This window comes from Salmo salar, chromosome 15 (genome assembly GCF_965601325.2).
Source record: "Salmo salar chromosome 15, fSalSal1, whole genome shotgun sequence".
Classification (NCBI taxonomy): Eukaryota; Metazoa; Chordata; class Actinopteri; order Salmoniformes; family Salmonidae; genus Salmo; species Salmo salar.
Window position 1 is genome coordinate 67221694 of NC_138305.1, and position 18136 is coordinate 67239829.

The 18136-nt window shown below is 41.9% G+C and overlaps 1 protein-coding gene across 1 annotated transcript in view; it reads right to left on the reverse strand.

The window, feature by feature from the left end:
- The window catches only part of LOC106571845 (metabotropic glutamate receptor 7), a 136744-nt gene extending 118853 nt beyond the window's left edge, over positions 1 to 17891 (reverse strand). The window contains exon 1 of the mRNA XM_045695915.2: positions 16273 to 17891. Coding sequence (XP_045551871.1) covers positions 16273 to 16782 — 510 coding nt within the window. The 5' untranslated portion in view covers positions 16783 to 17891. The remainder of the gene's footprint in view (positions 1 to 16272) is intronic.
- Between the last annotated feature and the right edge of the window lie 245 nt (positions 17892 to 18136).

Genomic DNA, 18136 nt, shown 5'->3' on the forward strand with positions numbered 1-18136 from the left:
CTTATTTCCCTCATTAAAATGCAAATAAATGTATAACATTTTTGACATACGTTTTTATGGATTTTTTTGTTGTTATTCTGTCTCTCACTGTTCAAATAAACCTACCATTAAAATTATAGACTGATCATTTCTTTGTCAGTGGGCAAATGTTCGAAATCAGTAGGGGATCAAATACTTTTTTCCCCTCACTGTATGCACGCACCACTTTTCCGTTTTTTATTTTTTTGAATAATTGAAAAAAGTTATTTTATTCATTTCACTTCACCAATTGAGTATTTTGTGTATGTCCATTACATGAAATCCAAATAAAAATCAATTTAAATTAATTTGTAACGCAAAAACTATTTGCAAAATACTTTTGCAAGGCACTGTATGTGCATACACGAGGAGGCTTGTGAGATGAGCTATAGGAGGATGGGCTCATTGTAATGATTGAATGGAATCAATGGAACAGAGTGAAACAATTTGTTAATATGTGTTTCATGTGTTTGGTAAGATTCCAATTATTCCATTCAAGCCATTAAAATGAGCCCGTCCTCCTATATCTCCTCCCAGCCTCTAGTGCATAAATGTCCGATAGGCTGAGCGTGAGTATAAAACATGGTTTGTTTACATAGCTGGGGCTCTAAAAGGCCATTGAGGGGCCACGCATGTATGTTAATCATGCCAATCACTCTTCACCTTTTTGTACACTAACAGGGCTCCATTTTCAGCATAATAACTTCTCCTGGGAGTCTGAATAAATGATCATTCTTATTAGCGTTTTCCTGTATCTGGGAGAAAAAAACTCACTCTCAGAGCTCTTTGTATCACACTCAGAGTGAAATGAAAGCTGAAATAAATCATTCTCTCTACCATTATTCTGACATTTCACATTCTTAAAATAAAGTGGTGATCCTAACCGACCTAAGACAGGGAATTTTTACTAGGATTAAATGTCAGGAATTGTTTTTTATATATGTGTATATATATATATACACAGTTGAAGTTGGAAGTTTACATACACCTTACCCAAAAATATTTAAACTTATTTTCTCACAATTCCTGACATTTAATCATAGTAAAAATGCCCTGTTTTAGGCCAGTTAGGATCACCACTTTATTTTAAGATTTGTGAAATGTCAGAATAATATTAGAGAGTGATTTATTTCAGCTTTTATTTCATTCATCACATTCCCAGTGGGTCAGAAGTTTACATACACTCAATTAGTATTTGGTTGCATTGACTTTAAATTGTTTAACGTGGGTCAAACATTTCTGGTGGCCTTCCACAAGCTTCCCACAATAACTTGGGTGAATTTTGGCCCATTCCTCCTGACAGACCTGGTGTAACTGAGTCAGGTTTGTAGGCCTCCTTGCTCGCACACGCTTTTTCAGCTCTGCCCACAAATCTTTTATAGGATTGAGGTCAGGGCTTTGTGATGGCCACTCCAATACCTTGACTTTGTTGTCCTTAAGCCATTTTGCCACAACTTTGGAAGTAAGCTTGGGGTCATGGTCCATTTGGAAGACACATTTGCAACCAAGCATTAACTTCCTGACTGATGTCTTGAGATGTTGCTTCAATATATCCACATAATTTTCCTCCTCATAATGCCATCTATTTTGTGAAGTGCACCAGTCCCTCCTGCTACAAAGCACCCCAACAACATGATGCTGCCACCCCCATGCTTCGCAGTTGGGATGGTGATCTTCGGCTTGCAACCCTAACCATTTTTCCTCTTAACATAGAGGAAAAAGGCCAAACAGTTCTATTTTTGTTTCATCAGATGAGAGGACGTGTCTCCAAAAAGTACGATCTTTGTCCCCATGTGCAGTTGCAAACCGTAGTCTGGCTTTTTTAAGGCGGTTTTGGAACTGTGGCTTCTTCCTTGCTGAGTGGCCTTTCAGGTTATGTCGATATAGGACTCATTTTACTGTGGATATAGATACTTTTGTACCGGTTTCGTCCAGCATCTTCACAAGGTCCTTTGCTGTTGTTCTGGGATTGATTTGCACTTTTCGCACCAAAGTACATTCATCTCTAGGAGACAGAACGCGTCTCCTTCCTGAGCGGTAAGGCGGCTGCGTGGTCACATGGTGTTTATACTTACGTACTATTGTTTGTACAGATGAATGTGGTACCTTCAGGCATTTGGAAATTGCTCCCATGGATGAACCAGACTTGTGGAGGTCTCCAATTTTTTTCTAAGGTCTTGGCTGATTTCTTTCGATTTTTCCATGATGTCAAGCAAAGAGGCACTGAGTTTGAAGGTAGGCCTTGAAATACATCCCCAGGTACACCTCCAATTGACTCAAATTATGTCAATTAGCCTATTATAAGCTTCTAAATGCAAAACAATTTTCTGGAATTTTCCAAGCTGTTTAAAGGCACAGTCAACTTAGTGTATGTAAACTTCTGACCCACTGGAATTGTGATACAGTGAAATAATCTGTCTGTAAACAATTGTTGGAAAAATTACTTGTGTCATGCACAAAGTAGATGTCCTAGTCGACTTGCCAAAGCTATAGTTTGTTAACAAGAAATTTGTGGAGCGGTTGCAAAAAAGAGTTTTAATGCTTCCAACCTAAGTGTATGTAAACTTCCTACTTTAACTGTGTGTGTATATATATATATATATATATATATAGACACACACACACACACACACACACACACATATATACTGCTCAAAAAAATAAAGGGAACACTTAAACAACACATCCTAGACCTGAATGAATGAAATAATCTTATTAAATACTTTTTTCTTTACATAGTTGAATGTGCTGACAACAAAGTCACACAAAAATAATCAATGGAAATCCAATTTATCAAGCCATGGAGGTCTGGATTTGGAGTCACACTCAAAATTAAAGTGAAAAACCACACTACAGGCTGATTCAACTTTGATGTAATGTCCTTAAAACAAGTCAAAATGAGGCTCAGTAGTGTGTGTGGCATCCACGTGCCATCCACCTCCCTACAACGCCTGGGCATGCTCCTGATGAGGTGGCGGATGGTCTCCTGAGGGATCTCCTCCCAGACCTGGACTAAAGCATCCGCCAACTCCTGGACAGTCTGTGGTGCAACGTGGCGTTGGTGGATGGAGCGAGACATGATGTCCCAGATGTGCTCAATTGGATTCAGGTCTGGGCATAGCATCAATGCCTTCCTCTTGCAGGAACTGCTGACACACTCCAGCCACATGAGGTCTAGCATTGTCTTGCATTAGGAGGAACCCAGGGCCAACCGCACCAGCATATGGTCTCACAAGGGGTCTGAGGATCTCATCTCGGTACCTAATGGCAGTCAGGCTACCTCTGGCGAGCACATGGAGGGCTGTGCGGCCCCCCCAAAGAAATGCCACCCCACACCATGACTGACCCACCGACAAACCGGTTATGCTGGAGGATGTTGCAGGCAGCAGAACGTTCTCCACGGCGTCTCCAGACTCTGTCACGTCTGTCACGTGCTCAGTGTGAACCTGCTTTCATCTGTGAAGAGCACAGGGTGCCAGTGGCAAATTTGCCAATCTTGGTGTTCTCTGGCAAATGCCAAACGTCCTGCACGGTGTTGGGCTGTAAGCACAATCCCCACCTGTGGACGTCGGGCCCTCATACCACCCTCATGGAGTCTGTTTCTGACCGTTTGAGCAGACACATGCACATTTGTGGCCTGCTGGAGGTCATTTTGCAGGGCTCTGGCAGTGCTCCTCCTGCTCCTCCTTGCACAAAGGCAGAGGTAGCGGTCCTGCTGCTGGGTTGTTGCCCTCCTACGGCCTCCTCCACATCTCTTGATGTACTGGCCTGTCTCCTGGTAGCGCCTCCATGCTCTGGACACTACGCTGACAGACACAGCAAACCTTCTTGCCACAGCTCGCATTGATGTGCCATCCTGGATGAGCTGCACTTCCTGAGCCACTTGTGTGGGTTGTAGACTCCGTCTCATGCTACCACTAGAGTGAAACCACCGCCAGCATTCAAAAATGACCAAAACATCAGCCAGGAAGCATAGGAACTGAGAAGTGGTCTGTGGTCCCCACCTGCAGAACAACTCCTTTATTGGGGGTGTCTTGCTAATTGCCTATAATTTCCACCTGTTTTCTATTCCATTTGCACAACAGCATGTGAAATTTATTGTCAATCAGTGTTGCTTCCTAAGTGGACAGTTTGATTTCACAGAAGTGTGATTGACTTGGAGTTACATTGTGTTGTTTAAGTGTTCCCTTTATTTTTTTGAGCAGTATATATATATATATATATATATATATATATATATAATAAAAAAGAGGTCGACCGATTAATCGGAATGGCCGATTAATTATGGCCGATTTCAAGTTTTCATAACTATCGGTAATCTGTATTTTTGGCCACCGATAAAAAAAAAAACAATTATATAAATATTTTTTAACCTGGCAAGTCAGTTAAGAACACATTCTTATTTTCAATGACGGCCTAGGAACGGTGGGTTAACTGCCTTGTTCAGGGGCAGAACAACAGATTTTTACCTTGTCAGCTTGGGGATGCAACCTTACGGTTAAAACCTGTTTGGGATAGGTGGCAGTATTTTCACGGCCGGATAAAAAACGTACCAATTTAATCTGGTTATTACTCCTGCACAGAAACTAGAATATGCATATAATTAGTAGATTTGGATAGAAAACACTCTAAAGTTTCTAAAACTGTTTGAATGGTGTCTGTGAGTATAACAGAACTCATATGGCAGGCCAAAACCTGAGAAGATTCTATATGGGAAGTGCCCTATCTGACCATTTCTTGGCCTTCTGTAGCCTCTTTATCGAAAATACAGGATCTCTGCTGTAACGTGACATTTTCTAAGGCTTTCATTGGCTCTCAGAAGGCGCCAGAACGTTGAATGATAACTCTGCAGTCTCTGGGCGAAAAACAGTAGGGGTTTTGGAGAGTGGTACTTCTGAGAACAATGGCACTGGTGCGCGCGTGCATGTGACGATTCCATTTTCTTCTTTCAGAGTTTGAACGGATACAACGTCTCCCGGTTGGAATATTATCGCTATTTTACGAGAAAAATCGCATAAAAATGTATTTTAAACAGCGTTTGACATGCTTCGAAGTACGGTAATGGAATATTTAGAATTTTTTGTCACGAAACGCGCCGGCGCGTCACCCTTCGGATAGTGATTTGAACGCACGAACAAAATGGAGGTATTTGGATATAACTATGGATTATTTGGAACGATTGGGTGTTGAAGTAGAAGTCCTGGGAGTGCATTCTGACGAAGAACAGCAAAGGTAATCCAATTTTTCTTACAGTAAATCTGAGTTTGGTGAGTGCCAAACTTGGTGGGTGTCAAAATAGCTAGTCGTGATGGCCGGGCTATCTACTCAGAATATTGCAAAATGTGCTTTCACCGAAAAGCTATTTTAAAATCGGACACCGCGAGTTGCATAAAGGAGTTCTGTATCTATAATTCTTAAAATAATTGTGTTTTTTGTGAACGTTTATCGTGAGTAATTTAGTAAATTCACCGGAAGTTTTCGGTGGGTATGCTAGTTCTGAACAAAACATGCTAATGTAAAAAGCTGGTTTGTGATATAAATATGAACTTGATTGAACAAAACATGCATGTATAACATAATGTCCTAGGAGTGTCATCTGATGAAGATCATCAAAGTTTAGTGTTGCATTTAGCTGTGGTTTTGGTTTTTGTGACATATATGCTAGCTTGAAAAATGGGTGTGTGATTATTTCTGGCTGGGTACTCTCCTGACATAATCTAATGTTTTGCTTTCGTTGTAAAGCCTTTTTGAAATCGGACAACGTGGTTAGATAAAGGAGAGTCTTGTCTTTAAAATGGTGTAAAATTGTCATATTTTTGAGGTTTTTGTAATTCGCGCCACTCTATACCATTGTATATTGGTGAGGTGTTCCGCTAGCGGAACATCTGTCCCTAACAGGTTAACTAATCCAATGCTCTAACCACCTGCTTTACATTGCACGCCACGAGGAGCCAGCCTGTTACGCAAATGCAGTAAGAAGCCAAGGTAAGTTGCTAGCTAGCGTTAAACTTATCTTATAAAAACAATCAGTCAATCAATCATAATCACTAGTTAACTACACATGGTTGATGATATTAGTAGTTTATCAAGCCTGTCCTGCGTTGCATATAGTCTATGCGGTGCGCATTCGCGAAAAAGTCTGTCGTTGCTCCAACTTGAAGTGTCTCCTGGGCTACAATCACCTATCCTGACCCGCTTTACTGCCGATGCGTAGCCCCATCGGGCCTTCACGACTGGACCACCGACGTTCTCTGCCCGATGGAGTTATCCAACTGGCCCCTCCGTCGCGACGTAACCTGATCGCCCATCTGCGGCCCACTAATCGTTAATCGTTACCTGTCTTATCGGCTGCGATCTGAATAGGTCTATCGGACACTTTTCTTGGGCCACTATAACTAACTATTTTGCCAACTTGGACTGGTCCCCCCTTCCACACGGAACCCCACTAACCCACAGACGGAAACGCACGAGGTGACTAAAAACAGACCTCCCTCCATCTTCCACCAGCTTGCTACCTATGGCCCGGCTAGCTGTCTGAATCTCACTGGACCCTTTGATCACTCGGCTAAGCATGCCTCTCCTCAATGTCAATATGCAATGTCCAATGCTGTTCTGGTTAGTGTTTATTGGCTTATTTCACAGTAGAGCCTCTAGCCCTGCTCATTATACCTTATCCAACCTCTCAGTTCCTCCACCCACACATGCTATGACATCTTCTGGTTTCAATGATGTTTCTAGAGACAATATCTCTCTCATCATCACTAAATGCCTAGGTTTACCTCCTCTGTATTCACATCCCACCATACCTTTGTCTGTACATTATACCTTGAAGCTATTTTATTGCCCCCAGAAACCTGCTCCTTTTTCTCTCTATTCTGGACCTCACAGACGACCAATTCTTATAGCTTTTAGCCGTACCCTCATACTCATTCTTCTCTGCTCCTCTGGGGATGTAGAGGTGAATCTAGGCCCTGCAGTGCCTGGCTCCACTCCTACTCCCCAGGCGCTCTCTTTTGATGACTTCTGTAACCGTAATAGCCTTGGTTTCATGCATGTTAACATTAGAAGCCTCCTCCCTAAGTTTGTTTTATTCACTGCTTTAGCACACTCTGCCAACCCGGATGTCCTAGCTGTGTCTGAATCTTGGCTTAGGAAGTCCACCAAAAACTCTGAAATCTTCATCCCTAACTACAACGTTTTCAGACAAGATAGAAAGACCAAAGGGGGCGGTGTTGCAATCTACTGCAGAGATAGCCTGCAGAGCTCTGTCCTGCTATCCAGGTCTGTACCCAAACAATTTGAACTTCTACTTTTAAAAATCCACCTCTCCAAAAACAAGTCTCTCACCGTCGCCGCCTGCTATAGACCCCCCTCGGCCCCTAGCTGTGCTCTGGACACCATATGTGAACTGATTGCCCCCCATCTATCTTCAGAGCTCGTGCTACTAGGTGACCTAAACTGGGACATGCTTAACACCCCAGCCATCCTACAATCTAAGCTTGATGCCCTCAATCTCACACAAATTATTAATGAACCCACCAGGTACAACCCCAAAGCCGCAAACACTGGCACCCTCATGGATATCATCCTAACCAACGTGCCCTCTAAATACACCTCTGCTGTTTTCAACCAGGATCTAAGCGATCACTGCCTCATTGCCTGCACCCGTAATGGGTCAGCGGTCAAACGACCTCCACTCATCACTGTCAAGTTAGAAACGCCAAGGCTAGCTTTTTCAAACAGAAATTTGCTTCCTGCAACTCAAACTCTAAAAAGTTCTGGGACACTGTAAAGTCCATGGAGAATAAGAACACCTCCTCCCAACTGCCCACTGCACTGAGGATAGGAAACTCTGTCACCACCGATAAGCCCACTATAATTGAGAATTTCAATAAGCATTTTTCTACGGCTGGCCATGCTTTCCACCTAACTACCCCTACTGCATTCAACAGCACTACACCCCCCACAGCTACTCGCCCAAGCCTTCCCCATTTCTCCTTCTCCCAAATCCATTCAGCTGATGTTCTGAAAGAGCTGCAAAATCTGGACCCCTACAAATCAGCTGGGCTTGACAATCTGGACCCTTTCTTTCTAAAATGATCTGCCGAAATTATTGCAACCCCTATTACTAGCCTGTTCAACCTCTCGTGTCGTCTGAGATTCCCATAGATTGGAAAGCAGCTGCTGTCATCCCCCTCTTCAAAGGAGGTGACACTCTTGACCCAAATTGCTACAGATCTATATCCATCCTACCCTGCCTTTCTAAGGTCTTGGAAAGCCAAGTCAACAAACGGATTACCGACCATTTCGAATCCCACCGCACCCTCTCCGCTATGCAATCTGGTTTCAGAGCTGGTCATGGGTGCACCTCAGCCACGCTCAAGGTCCTAAACGACTTCGTAACCGCCATCGATAAGAAACAATACTGTGCTGCCGTATTCATTGACCTGGCCAAAGCTTTTGACTCTGTTAATTACCACATCCTCATCGGCAGACTCAGTAGCCTTGGTTTCTCAAACGATTGCGTCGCCTGGTTCACCAACTACTTCTCTGACAGAGTTCAGTGTGTCAAATCGGAGGACCTGCTGTCCGGACCTCTGGCAGTCTCTATGGGGTACCACAGGGTTCAATTCTTGGGCCAACTCTTTTCTCTGTATACATCAATGATGTCGCTCTTGCTGCTGGTGAATCTCTGATCCACCTCTACGCAGACGACACCATTCTGCATACTTCTGGCCCTTCTTCGACACTGTTAACAACCCTCCAGACGAGCTTCAATGCCATACAACTCTCCTTCCGTGGTCTCCAACTGCTCCTAAATACAAGTAAAACTAAATGCATGCTCTTCAACCGATCGCTGCCTGCACCTGCCCGCCTGTCCAGCATCACTTCTCTGGACGGTTCTGACTTAGAATTTGTGGACAACTACAAATACCTAGGTGTCTGGTTAGACTGTAAACTCTCCTTCCAGACTCACATCAATCATCTCCAATCCAAAGTTAAATCTAGAATTGGCTTCCTATTTCGCAACAAAGCATCCTTCACTCATGCTGCCAAACATACCCTCGTAAAACTGACCATCCTACCAATCCTCGACTTCGGCGATGTCATTTACAAAATAGCCTCCAATACCCTACTCAACAAGCTGGATGCAGTCTATCACAGTGCCATCCGTTTTGTCACCAAAGCCCCATATAGTACCCACCACTGCGACCTGTACGCTCTCGTTGGCTGGCCTTCGCTTCATAATCGTCACCAAACACACTGGCTCCAGGTCATCTACAAGACCCTTGCTAGGTAAAGTCCCCCCTTATCTCCGCTCACTGGTCACCATAGCAGCACCCACCTGTAGCACGCGCTCCAGCAGGTATATCTCTCTGGTCACCCCTAAAGCCAACTCCTCCTTTGGTCGTCTCTCCTTTCAGTTCTCTGCTGCCAATGACTGGAACGAACTACAAAAATCTCTGAAACTGGAAACACTTATCTCCCTCACTAGCTTTAAGCACCAGCTATCAGAGCAGCTCCCAGATCACTGCACCTGTACATAGTCCATCTATGATTTAGCCCAAACTACTACCTCTTCCCCTACTGTATTTATTTATTTTATTTATTATTTTGCTCCTTTGCACCATATTATTTATATTTTAACTTTGAACTTTCTTCAAATTATAAATCTACCATTCCAGTCTTTTACTTGCTATACTTTATTTACTTTGCCACCATGGCCTTTTTTGCCTTTACCTCCCTTATCTCACATAATTTGCTCACATTGTATATAGTCTTATTTTTGTCTACTGTATCATTGATTGTATGTTGTTTTACTCCATGTGTAACTCTGTGTTTTTGTATGTTGTCGAACTGCTTTGCTTTATCTTGGCCAGGTCGCAAATGTAAATGAGAACTTGTTCTCAACTTGCCTACCTGGTTAAATAAAGGTGAAATAAAATATAAAAATACCTAACCAAAAACATCAATGTCTTTCTTAAAATCAATACACAAGTATATATTTTTAAACCTGCATCTTTAGTTAATATTGCCTGCTAACATGAATTTCTTTTAACTAGGGAAAATGTGTCACCTCTGCAACAGAGTCAGGGTTTATGCAGCAGTTTTGGCCGCCTGGCTCGTTGCAAACTGTGGAGACTATTTCTTCCTAACAAAGACAGCCGACTTCGCCAAACGGGGGATGATTTAACCTGTCTGGGCTAGGGGGCAGTATTTTCACGGCCGGATGAAAAACGTACCCAATTTAAACAGGTTACTACTCTGGCCCAGAAACTAGAATATGCATATTATTAGTAGATTTGGATAGAAAACACTCTGAAGTTTCTAAAACTGTTTGAATGGTGTCTGTGAGTATAACAGAACTCATATGGCTGGCAAAAACCTGAGAAAAATTCAAGCAGGAAGTGGAAAGTCTGAGAATTGTAGTTCTTCTTTTGATTCTCTATCGAAGCTACGGTGTCTGTGGGGTGACGTTGCACTTCCTAAGGCTTCCATTGGCTGTCTAAAGCCTTCAGAAAGTGGTTTTAGCATTTTCCTGTCACTGGGCAGATAATAGGAGCTCAGTTACTTAGTGGTTTGCCTGGCAACAAAGGGATTGGATATGCTCGGTCCCGCGAGTGCGCCCCTCCTTCTTTTTCTTCTTGAATGAATATGCTATTGTCCAGTAGGAATATTATCGCAATTTTACATAAAAAATAACATAAAGATTGATTTTAAACAGCGTTTGACATGCTTCTAAGTACGGTAATGGAAAATGTTGACTTTTCGTTTCTCGTTCCGCGCTCGCGCGTTATGCCTTTGGATAAGTGATCGGTACGCACGAACAAAACGGAGGTATTTGTACATAAATATGGATTATTTCGAAGAAAAACAACATTTCTTGTGGAAGTAGCAGTCCTGGGAGTGCATTCTGACGAAGATCAGCAAAGGTAAGAGAATACTTCTAATACTAATTCTGAGTTTAGGTTGCGCCGAACTTGGCGGGTGTCTGAATAGCTCACCGTGATGGCTGAACTATGTACTCAGAATATTGAAAAATGTGCTTTCTCCGTAAAGCTATTTTAAAATCTGACACAGCGGTTGCATCCAGGGGTAGTCTATCTATAATTCTTTAAATAATTGTTATATATTTTGTCAACGTTTATGATGAGTATTTTTGTAAATTGATGTGCACATTCACCGGAAGGTTTTGATGGGAATACATTTTCTGAACATCAAGCGCCAATGTAAAATGCTGTTTTTGGATATAAATATGAACTTTATCGAACAAAACATACATGTATTGGGTAACATAATGTCCTAGGAGTGTCATCTGATGAAGATCGTCAAAGGTTAGTGCTTCATTTAGCTGTGTTTTGGGTTTTATTGACACATGTCCTTGCTTGGAAAATGGCTGTGTGATTATTTTTGTCTATGTACTCTCCTAACATAATCTAATGTTTTGCTTTCGCTGTAAATCCTTTTTGATATCGGACAATGTGTTTAGATTAACGAGAAGTTTATCTTTAAAATGGTGTAAAATAGTTGTATGTTTGAGAAAGTTGAATTATGACATTTTGTTGTTTTTGAATTTTACGCCCTGATATTTCACTGCTCTGCATGGGTAACGCTGCTTCGAGGGTGGCTGTTGTCGATGTGTTCCTGGTTCGAGCCCAGGTAGGAGCGAGGAGAGGGACGGAAGCTATACTGTTACACTGGCAATACTAAAGTGTCTATAAGAACATCCAATAGTCAAAGGTATATGAAATACAAATCGTATAGAGAGAAATAGTCCTATAATTCCTATAATAACTACAACCTAAAACTTCTTACCTGGGAATATTGAAGACTCATGTTAAAAGGAACCACCAGCTTTCATATGTTCACATGTTCTGAGCAAGGAACTTAAACGTTAGCTTTCTTACATGGCACATAATGCACTTTTACTTTCTTCTCCAACACTTTGTTTTTGCATTATTTAAACCAAATTGAACATGTTTCATTATTTATTTGAGGCTAAATTGATTTTATTGATGTATTATATTAAGTTAAAATAAGTGTTCATTCAGTATTGTTGTAATTGTCATTATTACCCCCCCAAATTAAAAAAATAATAAAATACAAATATTAAAAAAAAATAAAAGACAAAAATACTAAATAAAATAAACAAAATAAAAATCGGCCGATTAATCGGTACCGGCTTTTTTTGGTCCTCCAATAATCGGTATCGGCGCTGAAAAATCATAGTCGGTCGACCTCTTATTTATATATATATATATATATATATATGGGGTTGTTTGTCTGACCATATGCTTGACAGTTGACATGTACTCGCTGGAGACATAAATAAAGGTGCCCTAGATGGGACTAATTGACCTGTGCTGTCATAAACATGAATGTGCAAATGGCATACTGTGTTTGAACAAGCAGACACATTTAACCTAAGAAATTTGGTGACAGCTTTGTGTGCCAGTTACGCAACCCATCTCCCCTACATGTCTGTCTGAGCTTCCGGCTGTCAGCTGAATAGATCAGTCTGTCTGTCAGGCTTCAATCTACCTCACCTCGATTGTATTGATTATTCTTTGGGAAAGGGCGAGAGATAAAAACAGTACCTTGCCTGTCAGGCTATGAGAGGACATCAATGCTTCACCTAGACAGCTAGTCCGCAGGGGCCCAGTCCCCTGACAAAAGGACAAGAAAGAGTTCACCTGCATTCAAAACAAGTTACGCCTTTCTCTTTGGGAAGGAGAGGAAGAAAATAGCAGGCAGCCCTCCTCTGATATAAAATGCCAGCCGGATAAAAAAAAAACATTGAGTTCACCAGTCGTTACACGGGCCAAGAGTTACAAATGGACACTGACACTAAGGATTTTGGGCTGAGGCAGAGGCTTTTCTCATAGCGTGGGAGAATGTCTCGAAAACAGAGAGCGATGAAAAACAATTACGATCATCTCTCAAAGGTTGAGAATAACAAATCCGTTGTTTGAATATTGCGTCATAATTCAGAAGTTTTATGCAATTATTTTTCTTTTTTTATATTTTGGTGGAAGTGTTGTTTCTCATTTCCGGGGCTCTGTGAAAGAATAGGGAAATAAAAACATCTTCAGAGCAAATCGGCCTCACCATGGAAACAGTATTGATCAACTCTCCTGGGTCCTCAGAAAAATCTATCCCTCGTCAATTTCCCAGCATTAACAGTTCAGTGGCCACTCACACCTTAAATAGACAACAGCGGTATTTAGTGTCTGGCAATAAAACCTACAATCTGTATTTAACTTCCCTGATGTTCCATTTATCACAGGGGGAGATTAACACAATGGCTGGGTTATATGGTGACTTTCACTGAAATCCTCACAACACTGATCCACTGCTCTATGAAGATGATCAACCCCTCTGGGGTCCATACAGTTTCACTGCAGACAAAGAGAATATTCCACCACATTCCATGATTTATGGGATTGTGCACTGACTGGATTTGAAGAGGTTATGACAACGATTATGGTTGACTGATACATCCCAATGTTTTAACCTTAAATAAATAATTGTACTTTTATATGAAGAGTATCTGACTTTGTTGGTATGTATTGTTTACTTAGTTTATATTGCACAACTACAGTTGTTCAAGCACAGACTACTTTATATTCTTTATCACTGACAATGTACAGAAAATGACATCAGGCGCAGCTTGTCTGATAGAACAAGATGTAATTTATGAAGTAGGGAGCTTTTTCTCCCAATTTTAAAAGCAGAAATGGCACTTGCTTTTTCAGTCAGGCTTGAACAGGTGTTTCATTCTGCTTTCGAGAAAATGTATTCTCAACTTGATGGATTGGAGTTGAAAACAATCTGTGAAACTTCTAATTGCTATCACAAATTAATCAGTTGCAGTGAGAATGATGAGTGTAAATGGGCAGGGAGCTGTCATTCCCAGATTATATTGATTACCACTGGGACTCATAGCCAATTCTTCTTGATCAATGTTTACTATCAATATAATCATCATGACTAGAACATGAGAGGGGGAGAAAGAGCAAAAAAATTCAAGAAGACCATATTGTCTCAATATTGAAATCTGTTGAAAATCGAGATTTTTAATCAAATCTACTGTATCCTCCCCGGGATTTGTGTCGAGTTTGACTGTGAGGATCAACATAGCCAGTGACAGCTATATGACAGCAGCCAGAGCGGTGCAGTGGTGGAAATTAACATAAATGCAGAGTGACTGCCTGAGCAAATGCAGGAAGGAGCTTTGTGACAGTGCCTGTCAACCCACTGATTCCCCAAGCCTGATTACTACGCCGACGCTCCGGTGCCATAGCAAACACCCCACCTACACTACTGCTGCAGCCTGACACACAGACAGACACTGGAGCACCTGGAGACGACAGAATTAGGGGCTTAGTATCCTTCCTCCCCCCCAAGGAATCTTTTATGATCTCCCAACTCAGTCTCACAATCAATTCGTGCATATATGCACATAATTCATTACAGCAAATTTCAAGCGTTTTTGTGTGGCTTAATTCGTGAGAAAAGACACGAATTGTATGTGCTTCTTAATTCGTGCGAAAAGACACAAATTTAACCAGTAGGCTAAAATTTAACCATGTAGCCTACACACAAGCATTTGCAAAAACAATATAGATGCGATAGTTTATATTTAAGTTTTGATCTTCTTAATGGAATTATGTGCATATATGCACAAATTGATTGTGAGACTGAGTTGCAACATCTCCAAGTCCCCTGACACCCCCAAAACTTTTTTATGATGTGGATGAGATCTAATGCTATACTCAAGGAACATCTTTTAGACAATCACTTGCATTTGGGAAAGACACAAACAATTATTGTCCTTCAGGTGCCTTCACTCTAACAAAGAATCCTGATTCCAACCTTGCAGAGATAATGGTAGAGGGAATTTAACCCCATCAACCAGCATATCCACCCAACAGAGCCACAAAGCCCTTGAGACCAGCATGACTGGATTGGTCTGGTAAAGATTGGTATTAAGAGAGAGAGGGTAATAGTGTGTGTGCTTGTGTGTCTGTGTCTGTGTGTGTGGCTTTCATAAAGCAACTAAAAGGATGTCAAGTACCTTGATGGCTTCAGTCTCTTTTAAACAGCTACTTAGTCCTGTGCTGTGCTTGGTTTAATTGATCTGGGAAAACACAATTATGGCATTGACTGTAATCCCAATCTGTTACTACAAGACACTAGCGCAAACACTAACTCTAACCCTTCTGAACAGCACATCTCATATCTTCAGACAAGAGAACTTGCTTAGATGTTGGCTTGTACAGTGGCACATTAATGCACACTATTTCAAGTAATTGCATATTTTGCTCTAAACATGTTTTTTTAATAATTCATTTGCTGTATTGGAGCTCTGCTGGGTGCCTCATTCCACTTCAGTACTAACAGTGGGCAGGCTGTCTGTATGTCTGTGCTCTTCTGACTCTCAACAACGCTAAAGGACAGGTATGCAGGCCTGTGTGAAGAAAACAGGGAGTACTTAAACATTCTACTGCGGTCACTGTGTCTCATTATAAACTAAAACATAATAGATTCTGGAATTAGCCAAGTCAACATGGTGACATTGACAAACATCTCGAATAAAAACTAAATAGCCATCGGGCACAAAATCATCGTAGGCTACTTAAAAAGACAGCTTGGGGAGACCTCATTTTCACTCAAGAAATGGAATAAATTCTAACTTCAATAGTTATCCTGTGCTACGATGTCAAAACCACAACAGTTGTCAAAAATGCCTGAAATAACTTAACAACCGCTGGTGATACGTGTGTAGCCTTCGTCATTCGGGTTAGAATATAGTGTTTTTTTACTGGTGTGAGTGTGTCAGTCTGTCGAAGCCCCTTCACAGCGCATTCAACCCACCATGGAGAAAGGGAAAGGCAGAGGGAGGGATAGGGAGGCAGCCGGGAAGCGCAACAGCCCACCACTCAAACTCTCTCAACCTTTTCTCATTCTCCTCAATGTAACTAAGAGACCACTTGAGAAGTATATAGACCAAGGATTTGGTTGGATTTGTAGAGGCTAGGATTCTCTCCTTTTCTTTTCGAGAAAATAGGGGATCAAAATATAACGTAATGCAACAAGTAGGCTATAGATTGTCAAATAAAAGTAGGCTAGACAAATAACATAATACAATTGGACTAATTTGCACATGTTGTTTCAAACACATTTAGCTAAACTTAAACTATAGTTCATCCACAGATAGGCCTACGGGGGAAGTCCCAGAGGTGAACTCACCTGAAAGAGACGCAAAATGTTGGCGACCATAATCGATACAGAACTTGCCGAGGCTCCAATGACTCCAACCACTTTCTCGGGCTTGACGAACACGGGCGGTTCTCCATTGGTGCACCTCACATCTGAAGTGTCCTTCTGTATCAATGCCTGAACGAAAGTTAATGATTGTTCAAGCGCATATGTATCCCTCGAACAAGTGTCTAGCACCCGGGCGCCTAGGGTGATGTTGGGTAACAGTTGATCGTCGAGGTTAATTTGATCCAGAGCATACAGCATGGCCTCCAGCCGATGGATCCCGTTCTCCTTTTTGATATTTCCACAAGGCGTGCTTTCGGCCCCTCTGGTGTGCACAGGGAAGAGACCACCGAGGGTCAAATGTCCCTCAATCCGGATAGAATGGGGTGCGTAAACCTCCTGCGACAGCGCAAAATCCACCAAGGTTCTCGTCAACCAAAACACTCTCCATAGAAAGCGAGGGTGTTGCTTCGTTCCGAGAGCGTAACGAGCCATGATGCTCCGACGGCTGAGTTAGTTTTAGCGAAAGGGGAGGCTGCAATCCACCTATATCACTACCTAAATGGCAGTAAAGTGTGTTAATACGAGCCAATTCCTATTACCAAGGAGGAGATTCAACAAACTGGATGAAAAAAATCGAGACGACTTCGGTTTCTACTCAGGCAAACTGCGCCCATCGCTTGACTGCCAGGAGTGCTTGGCGTAGCTTGTTGAATCGAAAAACACCATTTGACGAGGATTCAAAATTGCTCAGGTAAACGAGGCAATTGACATAATTTTTGTCTGAGAAAACATCAATAATGATAGACTTTACTCAAGGGTTCCACTGTCACAAAACTATTTATGACAGTAGGCTAACCAAAGCACTGAAAGCAACATCTATTAGCTTGAACACAGTAAAAGTAAAAGGGGTCTGGTCATAACAATCTGAGGAAAAAGCATACGGTAAATGTATTTCACAGAACTAATATATCGACAAGCTCGAACAGCCTTTAAAAAAAGTATCTTTGATCTTAGGTCCAGCAGAACTGGGTGACATTATTTTTGCCGAGGCCAACTTCACATGAGCGCAGTGACGGATCTGGCGTGTCCGCTATGATCTGCCTGCTGCGTCTCGGTCGACCAGGAGTCTATATCATCACTAAAAATCTCCACGAATAAAACTACGATCGTTGGATCGACATATAGAAGTGAACAAAAACGCAAACACGCTATCCTTCTTTCTTTATCGTCTTCTACTCCGCAAAAAATCGTATATTCATAAAACAAATGAATGACTCACAGAATAACTCACCATGCGCGATTAGTTTTCACCCGCTATCATTGAGAGGCGTCATTCAATCTGCTTGAAAAACCCCGTGGTGAATTAGCCTACTTCTCAAGGTGGGTTCCAAATATTCTACCCGTAGCAAGTCATCTTTGGGAGGTTTGGGCAAGTATTTAAATCCTCTCTGTCAGTGCGTCGTCTTTAGGCTACATTACTCAGTCAAGGCAAAACATAGTAAACCACAAGTTTTTAATCCATTCCTGCCTTTCCTGCGTTCACATTATCGACGTCGGCGCGCACTGAGCCTTTTGCCTCACGCTGTCGTTTGGGTGTCGGTTGAAATCCCAAATCTCTCTCTCTCGCACTCACCTCGCACTCACCCACCCGCCCACCCACCTAATTATACATTTGTGGAAGCAAATATCTGAAATAGCCACCATAATAGTCAGCTCATCTGGGATAATTTTTTATAATTTGACAGTGCAGATTATGTAGACGTTTCACGAGAACAATACATGACAGGAAGTCCAACTGTGTTGAGAATACTGCCTACTTGTTCAACTCCAAGAGAGATAGGAATAT